Consider the following 10,410-nt stretch of genomic DNA (forward strand, 5'->3'; position numbering starts at 1 on the left):
CATTATCTTCAGAAATAAAATTTGCTTCGGCATCCTTTTCTGCCTTTTTGAGGGAGGCTTGGTATAGCTCAACAAGGTGCTTTGGATTACAACAGGTACGTGACCAGTGCCTTTTTCCTCCACATCGGAAGCATTTATTTTCTGAATTTTTCTTTTGCACAGCTTCATGCTTTTCATCCTTCCTTTTACACTGCTGGTGGTGAAGGGTATTATATGGTGCAAAACGAGAATCATAATTAAAATTCCTTCCTCGACCACGACCATGACCACGACTGGGGCCACGACCTCTTCCACGCCTAGAATGGCAAAAATTTGCCTCATTCACTTCAGGGAATTGGGCAGTACCAGTGGGTCGGCTTTCATGATTTTTCATCAGTAATTCATTATGTTGTTCAGCCACTAGAAGATGTGAGATTAGATCAGAATATTTCTTGAACTTCATCTCTCGGTATTGCTGCTGCAGGAGCATGCTCGAGGCAGGAAAAGTGGAGAATGTTTTCTCCAGCATATCATCATCAGTAATATTTTCACCACATAATTTCAATTGAGAAATAATTTTAAACATTGTAGAATTATATGCCTTAACGGATTTAAAATCTTGGAACCTTAAATGGAGCCAATCAAAATGTGCTTGTGGAAGTATGACCATCTTCAGGTGATCATATCTATCTTTCAGATCATTCCACAGCTTAAGAGGATCTTTAACCGTCAGATATTCCATTTTTAAATTCTCATCAAGATGATGGCGGAGGAATATCATTGCCTTAGCACGGTTTTGGTTTGATGCCTCATTTTTATCTTTGATGGTGTCTTCCAGACCCATCGCATTAAGGTGAATCTCGGCATCAAGAATCCAAGACATATAGCTATTGCCGGATATATCTAAGGCTACAAATTCACGTCTAGAAAGATTTGCCATTAGTAATGGAAAACAAAGAAATCAATACCTTCGAGGCTTGTAAAGTATTTGATCGAGATGACAGAGTCTCGTGCTGATAACGTGTTATAGAATAAAACTATGAAGTAAATACACAGAAGAAATATGTAGAGAGATATCGGATTATATTACTTCTGCCCTCTCAACATTGCATCTGTGCATCCTATTTATAGGAGCAACATACAAAAGATTAATATATTTAATGAACATGGAATATTTTGAGATATTTATAACTTAATGTATATCCACCATTTTGGGATATTTATAACAGAAACTTAAATGTAAACAAGTAGTATTTAAAAGTAGAGGCCGTTTTCCCCATAAATTATGACCAGGAGGAGCATTAACGTAATTGAGCACCTTCCTTAGGGACATTAACGTAACTTAACCCCCCAAACTCCGCCTCGTTCGTGCCTATATATGACTTGATTCCTCCAAGATTTTCTAATACATTCTGCAATCAAAATATATCCAAATTAAAGTCTCGTAAGATATATAAACACTTTTGAGAAGAAAAGCAAAAGCATGTGTGGTGGTGCGATTATTTCCGACTTGGTACCTCCAAGCCGGACTTCACGCAAGCTAACCGCTGAATTTTTATGGGGTACTTCCGATCTGAGCAAGAAAAAGAAAAACCCTAGCAATTACCACTCAAAGCCTTTGAGGTCTAACTTCATTGATCTTGATGATGAATTTGAGGCTGACTTTCAGGATTTCAAGGACTACTCTGATGATGTCAAGTCCTTTGGTAATTTTCTCTTCTCTCATCTTTTGGTGTTAAAGTTTTTAGCTTTGAAAATGTTACTATATGGAGTTTTTCTGTCTGAACACGGTTTATGTTCTTGAAATACCACGAAATGACTTAATTTACTGATTTTAGAAAAGATTTTTGGTCATGCCAAACACATCTGAGTGGAATTGTGTTTGTTGTATGGTTTATTTGTAGAGCTTGATTTAGTTGAGTATTTTGGTGTTTGTTTGTGTTTGGAGTACTATTTCACTTGGTGCTGAAAATACCCAAGTTAGGTGAATTGGGTGTGTTTTCTGTTGAAATGTTTCCTTTTAGTATGTGAATAATATTCATGTAAGAGGGGAAAAAAGGGAACTTTTGGGTATAGGATGTTTGCAAATACTAGTAAAAATAGGAGAAAGATGCTATTTTTCCTCCTTATTTATAGAAGGAATGGATATTTTTAGGACACATATGATCCTAACGTAGTTGTAATTGTGGATTATGGTGGGTGCTTAAAACAAAATTAGATTTTTAGGCCTCCTTAAAGTTTCCTTCAGCCTCAGGTCTTGTCTTATCAGGGGGTTTGTTAGCCCCAGATTAAGGAATTTGCTCAGCTTGTAACAAATATCTTTGATATGATAAACCAAGATTTCGAGTGATCTAATTGTTTGGATGATAGATTCCTAATTTGGACTCCATTTAATTGTGAAGTGGTCATTTACATAGCAGCAGATTTTCTATACAACCCAGCAGAGAACATATTTGCATGTGTTTTGGTCTGGGTTTCTCACTTTCTTTAGTTTTGATCGTTATTAGGGAAAAAAAACTTTTTCAAAATAACTTGTGGTATCTAGTCCCTATGTTTTTTACTTTCTTGGTATCTGTTTGTCATTAAATTTGATTGATTGTTGCAAATTTTGGTCCTGTTATGGATGACTGAGATGCTTTATTTATTTCCATAGGCTCCAAATCTGTGATGTCTGTTGATTCACACACCGAAGCTGAGAAATCCTCCAAGAGAAAGAGGAAAAATCAGTACCGGGGGATCAGACAGCGTCCTTGGGGTAAGTGGGCAGCTGAAATACGTGATCCAAGGAAAGGGATTCGAGTCTGGCTTGGAACTTTCAATTCTGCGGAAGAAGCTGCCAGAGCATATGATGTTGAGGCCCGGAGGATTAGAGGCAAGAAAGCTAAGGTGAACTTTCCTGATGAAGCTCCAGTGGCTTCTTCAAGACGCGTTGTTAAGCTAAATCCCGTGGAGGCACTTCGTGAAGAGAGCTTGAACATAGTTCACTCCAACACCACCTCTATTAACGACGTGGACAGCGGATCTGTTGAATCATTGAGCTTTTTTGAAGAGAAACCAACACTAAAGCAGTATGGCTATGAGAACATGTGTTTTACTGCTGGAGATATGGGGCTGGGCTCATTTTCCCCTTCAGCAGCTGGTACAAATGTATACTTCAGTTCTGATGAAGGAAGTAACACTTTGGACTGCTCTGATTTCGGTTGGGGTGAACCGTGTGCAAGAAGTCCAGAGATCTCATCTGTTCTTTCAGAAGTTCTTGAAAGCAACGGGACTCAATTCAATGAAGATGCTAGACCAGAGAAAAAACTGAAGTCAGAAGATGGGAACACTGTGAACACGCTATCTGAAGAGCTATCGGCTTTTGAATCCCAGATGAAGTTCTTGCAGATCCCATATCTCGAGGGAAATTGGGATGCCTTGCTCAATGCGCCAGATGCAACTCAGGATGGTGGAAATACCATGGATCTTTGGTCGTTTGATGATGTTTCTTCTTTAATGGGAGGCGTCTTCTAGGCCATCATGCCCTTCCCTTGCTAAGTTTTGTAAATAACGCTTCATTTGAGTGAAGTTTGCAGTTGTGTTGTCTTCAAACAAAGACTATAATGTGTTGTATTAATTTATTGTAAAATTTACTCGTGGTTGATGTCTGCATTCTTGTTTTCGTGTCTTGTGTAGTTGTGTGTAGTTGTTGCTTGCAGTCGACGAAGCATATGCTTTAGCCCTCGGATGCGGTCCCCAATGTCAATATGTGTTGGCGATTGACCGAGTCACCTAGCAGTATAGGTAATTAGGTAAACTAACATTTCAAAACTTGAAATAAAAGATTTTTGATTTTAGCATTGTATGGATGGTGAGAACTGATGAGACCTGATATTTGTAATTACCTAGTTTCTATTCTCTACAGTTGTAAGTTGCATGCGTGGACTAGTCTCCTCTTCAATCTTCTACTCAAGCTTTGACAAAAACCGTTAGGTACGCTAGCTTGTGACGAGGAAATAAGATTTTTTGGTTTTTTTTTTTACCATTTTGAATAGAAAAAATGTTTTTTTTCAATTTTTTTTATGTAAAAAATAAATTCTTTTGATAAAATAATAAAGTTATAAAACTAAAAATTTTTGTAAAGGATCAAATAGTTATTTCATCCGCCTGTGACAGGCTTTCGTGCATTATTGATCAATAATGTCATTCTACTGAGCTTAGGGCCCTCGATGACCATCTAGAGGCTACATCAGGATTAAAAAGGATCTTGAATCTGTCGCACATTTTAAAAATTGTGCCACCTTTTAATTTTTCTTAAATGATTATGATCCGATTAATATAAAGTCGTGTCCTAAGAGTGGCCGGTTAATTAATACTCCCGTCTCATAATAAATATCATTATAGGCTCATAACTAAATTTTTTAATCACATAATAAGTGTCAATTTTAGAAAATTAAGATATAAATTAATTAATTTTTTAAAATTCTATCCTTAGATAAAAATAAATAAATTAAAATAACATCTAAATGATGATTGGACAAGTCATATAGTAATTTGGTATTATTGAATTTTCAATGTCAAAAAGATTACTACTTGTGCATGTTCTAATCAAGAAAAAAATAATTTATTTTTTATTATATAGAAGTAATTTAATAAACTTTACATAACATATTGATTTCTTAATATGCGTATTTTTAACTAGCTAAAGTGACACTTATTATGAAACGGAGGGAGTAAAATTTATTAAAAAGAAAATGCTTCGCATTAGAAGTTTTTCATTTTCAAATCTAGAGTCCGGAGCAACTGATTCTTCTATTTTTTCCTTTCTCTGTAAGGAGAATTATAGAAAAATGTTTTAGCTGCTACTACCCTTTCAAGCAGTTGTTCAGACTCGACTAGTGTTGCCGACTAAGTTGGTCCATGGTTGGTGACTGACAGATGATTGAGATGAGAGGAAGGGCGGTGTTGAGGGTAAATGAGGAAATTTATCAAGAGGCCTGTCATTGGAATGGGGAAGGTGGCTTGTGTCTAGTGGTGATTGTGGGGTCCAATTTATTTGGAGATGTGCCCCAAGTGGGAAGTCACTTCATCACTGCTTACTACTTCATTCAGTTGGTGGATGAGAGTGAGAACTGAGAAATGGTACTGTGAGTGTGTGACAGTCTTATTTTTGTCACCGAAAATGTACTGTATTCCTTTTCACTCCCCCAACTTATCTCAAAGTCAGGAATCAAAATGACCCCCAAAAAATATTTTTTGAACCAAAATATTTAATAAAAAAAAGGGATAAAAGTATTTTTAGCACAGTAAATTATTGCGCTAAAAGACTTAATCGTAACGGCGCGGTTAAATTCTTTAACGCAGTAAAATACTGTGTTATAAAACTAGTTAAAAAAATAAATTTGGCCAATATTATTTTTTGCAACACTTAGTGTTTTTTTTCATACTTTGACCAATGATTAGTCGTGTGTCAAGACTCCGAAACGTCAATATTTTATAGAGAACCTCATATTTTTTCTACGTACAATAATGTAGGGCTGGACATAAATACCGAAAACCGAAAAATCGAACTGAACCGAACCGAAACTTCAACAAACCGAACCGAACCGAACTAGTTTGGTTCGGTGTTTGGTGTCCACCGTAAAAAAACCGAAACCGAAATAGCCGAACCGAAGTTTGATAAAACCGAACCGAAAAACCGAACGCGCACCGAAATTTAATACATTACCCAAAAAAAAATTAAAATAGTCCAGGCCCATTAAGTTTAAAGCAAAAAAAATCCAATTGTAATAAGTCCTCTTTTGCATTTGTATCCCTAATTTTCCACTTCAATTGAGAAAATCAAATATCCTTAACAAAGAAATGTAACTAGGATGTGTCTTTAGGATTAATGTATGTCTTTTATGTGTTTTCTTAATTATTCATACGGTATGTATATTGTCACACCCCATTTTAACCGGATCGGATTTAGGAGTATGACGTATTGGTGATTCCTGTTTATTTTGTTTTAAGGAGTCGCCACCTAATTAATTTAACGGTGAATTAGGACACCTAAATACTAACTAAGGTAAAGTTGAAACTAAACCTTCGTTGATAGTCTGCTTAACCAGTGTGATTCTAGGTAAGGGCTCTATATTATCCTAAAGGGAAGGGGTTAGGCATCCTTTAGAATCCGTTAACTTACGGTTATCCGACCAAACTTAGATTAATTAATTAAATTAAATGCGGATATAATATTTGAGAAAATAATTTTGTAAATTATTACTAAGGTTTAAAAAGGATAAAACTATAGTAATGCTATTTAAAATAATGCTTATAGATATTATTAAGGTTTTAAATGAGAAATATTAGCTAGAATAAGACGAATAGAAAATATGATAATTTATATAGAAAGGGAAATTTCAAATGCCGTTTATCAAAGAGGGTTTGAAATGCTACGTAACACTTAAAGGTGTGTTGATATGATTTTAAATGTTGATACTATTTAAAATAAAACTTTGTAAAAGATAATTTGCATATGAGTAATAATTTTAATAGAAGATTTCGCAAATTTGAACTTTGAATAAGATAGTGTGATATAAATATGACTATGTAGAAAAATCTAGGCTATTCTTTAAATGGAGAGCAGAAAGAAGTGAGTTTTCTTTTAATTATCTTTTATTGACTATGTTTAATTAAATGCATGATGGATTCGAACTTGGAAGGTTATCTATAAATTATACTTATAATTGCGTACTAGTTGCGTTTTGAAACGTTTTATGATAAAAAAAATATAATTTCCTTTTACTTAAAATATATAATCATGTCATTTTACAAATTGATTATTTCAAATAAGATAAAAGCATGAGAAGAAAAGCATAACTTATGAGATTAATTGTTAGTCTTCCTTAAACTAAACTACCCAATATTAAAACTAAACCTATTAATTCATTAGGACTTATCTAAATTAAGAAAACAAAACAAAGTAGAGGGTTAGTTGCATAATACGAATTAATATGCATAAAATAAAATAAAAGAGGTAAATAACTATCGAATGGGCCAGCCCATTTTTTTTGGGAACTGTCCACTATTGGGCCTTGGCCCGAAATTTCCATCTTTTCTTTCTTCGGGTTTTTTTTTTTTTTGCTGCGGATTGGGCTGATCAGGGAGCTGACACGAGAGCTGAGTTGGGCTTTTAGCCCAACAGCGAATGCAGGAATGACGAATCCCTTGGACTCGTACGCGATGGTCATGCACAATAACGAAAGAAAAGGATTAGTACATAACAAAAAAAAAACTAAGGCTTAAATAAAGGGACTAAGTACACAGCTTGAATTAGCACAAGACACAATGAAAGGACACTTAGAGAAGATGTTCAAACCCAAAAACAAGATAATAATAAAGAAGCATTGCAGCCTATGTGATCTATTTCATATCAACGAGTGAACTTAGGCCCAATAGAGCCATATTCCAAACATTTTGGACAGGGGGCCTACTAATAATAAAAAAAATGGAATTCCCAAAAGACAAACATTTGATAGTAGAACTAAGTGTCTAGGCCGATACATCCAATATACGTTTGATATACCATTATATATATATTAGGACAGATGTGCAGAGTTGGATATACTATGTATATATGAATATATACCTCATATATGCTACCCATCCAATCATACAAGAGAAGAAAATGGGAAAAAGAAATCATGCTAAATCATTTAACATATGGAGGAACCTATGCGAGCATCATAAAAAAAATGAAATGAAAAACAAACAACCACCGGGTCAGTGCATAGCAATGTAAACTGCATCAATATACTTTGGCATTCTGTTCAATCAGTCCAGAGAAAACATAATGGTCTCAACCTTTAAGAGTGGACTTTACTCAGTTTTCTTCTCTTCGAAAATGCATATCAGCGATACCATTTATCGGATCATATCAAATAAGCAAACAAATAAACCCAGTTCTAATTAATCTTTGTAGGGAAAGAGTTGACCATAGCAGGTTTCAGGAGAGAACTTCAAATTATGGTCTCCTTCAGTTCAAAATAATAAATTCAGTCCTTATTTGATCATGTTTCAATATTTTTAATGCAGAACCAGCTAGATGATATAAGACACCATTCGAACTTCAAATTAATAATAGAACTATACTTAAATTTTGAAGAAAATAGGATGACATCCTTATTCCTTTGTTCCTTTAAATCATTAAGATATTACTAGGACACATGTAGCTATTTTTTAATGACATTCAAACTAACGTCATCATATTTGATCTCGACTCAATCATACAGTTGAACAAACATGTTTTGGACAGAATCATGACTCAAAAGTTCACGGAAAAGGAATTGAACATACGTCCTTACAATAAAAGGTTCAGATTCTAAAACCATAATTGAAAAAAATAGCGCTCAATTATTCAAACATCCCATCCAACAAAGGGAGTCAAGGAATCCTAACACTAACAAGATCAACAAACTCATAATAAGCTTAGTTCTTCTCAATGAAGATGGAAAAGTTATGAAACAAATTATCTAACTTATCTTACTACTTGAAATGTTCTGAAAATGTAATAGGAATCTAAAAAGGGGAGAAAGGGATTGTTGATAGTGAATAGTCTTGCTATAACAACTCAAGCAAACGAGTACTTAAAACTAAAAACCAGAATTTTGGCAGCTTTATTGTCGAATTTAGCAAAAGGTTGAGTTTTCAACAATTTTAAACACAAAGAGAGACAAAAGGGAATCCCAAACAAAATATTAACTAATCTTAAAACAGAGCTTTTGGTACAGGAAAACATTTTATCAGTGAACCAGAGGAAACTAGGATTAAATTTAGATTTTGGAGAGAAAGAAAAAAAAATGGCTCAAGACCAAAGTCTTAACAGAAATGACAGCAGGCCAACTTAACACATATTGAAATCTGAACACAAATTAACAATCGCTGAAAGAAAAGCTAGATCTTATAAAATCATGTTAACATACTGGTCATTTTAAATCAGAATGTCTTAAATGAGTTTATTAACTAACTCGTTAGATAGGCACAGAATCTGCACAGTTGGACTAAACCAATTCAATGAATATAGTTACTAAAAGAGGGAAAGAAATGGAAACAAACACCATAAACAACCCAACATTAAACAATAAGCACACTGATCATTACGTCGATATTGAAAACAGGAAATTCAAAAAGAAAAAAAAAAAAACATACATGTGAAAGAATTAAAAGAAGGGATTTTGTTGTGATCTGGCCCTTCCCCAGACCCCGCGCATAGCGGAAACTTAATGCACCGCGCTGCCCTAGATTTCGTTAACGTACAAAAAACTACCAACTTAAGTCATAATCTTGAAAGCAGTAAACTCGACAAATAAACTAATATATCTCATAACAGTGGTTTAAGACCAAACGCAGGCTTAATGAAAATTTAAGAATAATAACATCTAACCCATGCCGTATCGTAGCTGAACTAACTTAAAATATGCTAAACTACATCATCACGTAAAAAAAAACATGTTTAGCCACGCAAACAGAACTAAATCAAACCAAATCCAATTGACTAAACTGGCATGCCTTAATCACAAAAATGACATAATACAGAGCGAACAAAGAATGTGAAATAAGCAACAAAAGAAAAATGGAGAATCACCTTTTTTTAGGTGCAACGAAATGAGGTGCGGGGCTTCAGATCTACACTCGAACTTATCGATTCTGAGCTTGTATATCTCGGATTCAATGCAATATCAGGGGAAAATAAAACGGAAAAGAAACTGATTTTAATATGCCAAATCGATATCAAGAATATTCGACTGCTGCAAAACTCGATATTTTTTAGGGGGTTTCTCGATTTCCAGGCCTCAATTCTTTGGGGGGGGGGGGTTCAAGAACTGTCTTTTTTTCTCCTCCTTTCTGCGATTCTAACCCTGCTATTTATGGGGATTTGGGGGGTTCTTTTGTGTTGAAGAAAAAACAGGGGGAGAGGAGCGGGGGAAAAAGGAAGAGGAGCGTGGTGGGGTAGCGGTGTGGGGGTCGTCGGCGAGGTGGGGACGAGGTGATGAAAAGGAGCGGCGGTGGTGGGGTAAAGGGAACGGCGGGGTGGGGGATGGAGATGATGAAGATGATGAAGATGATGAATGAGAAGAGAGAGAGAGGAAGGGAGCGGCGGAGGAAAAAAAATGAAGGGGAACCCTTTTAGGGTTTCCCTTATTTCGTCTGAAAATGGGTCGGACCCAGTCCATAAATGGACTGGGTTGATTTTTTAGACCGGATATTAAAAGAATGGGTTAGTGAATTAAACATGGATTGATCAAAAAATTGAGATAAGAAATATGGTTTAGTCTAAAAAAAACATTAGGAATTAATCGGACTTTGATTTGGGGTCCGGTAAGTCAAAATACGGACCGAGTGCAAGAAATAGTTTGGCTTCTAAATTTGAATAAGAGACCTATTTAAATAACTTGTGTTAAAATATTGCTC

General features: G+C 35.1%; 1 protein-coding gene across 1 annotated transcript; it reads left to right on the plus strand.

The window, feature by feature from the left end:
- The first annotated feature begins 1,377 nt into the window (after positions 1–1,377).
- Positions 1,378–3,630, plus strand: LOC132645222 (ethylene-responsive transcription factor RAP2-12-like). The gene is made up of 2 exons (XM_060362081.1): positions 1,378–1,685; positions 2,633–3,630. The coding sequence occupies exons 1-2, from the start codon at positions 1,463–1,465 to the stop codon at positions 3,490–3,492; spliced, it is 1,083 nt and encodes a 360-aa protein (XP_060218064.1). The 5' UTR covers positions 1,378–1,462; the 3' UTR covers positions 3,493–3,630.
- Positions 3,631–10,410: the final 6,780 nt, after the last annotated feature.

The sequence above is a fragment of the Lycium barbarum genome, chromosome 1 (genome assembly GCF_019175385.1).
Source record: "Lycium barbarum isolate Lr01 chromosome 1, ASM1917538v2, whole genome shotgun sequence".
Taxonomy (NCBI): Eukaryota; Viridiplantae; Streptophyta; class Magnoliopsida; order Solanales; family Solanaceae; genus Lycium; species Lycium barbarum.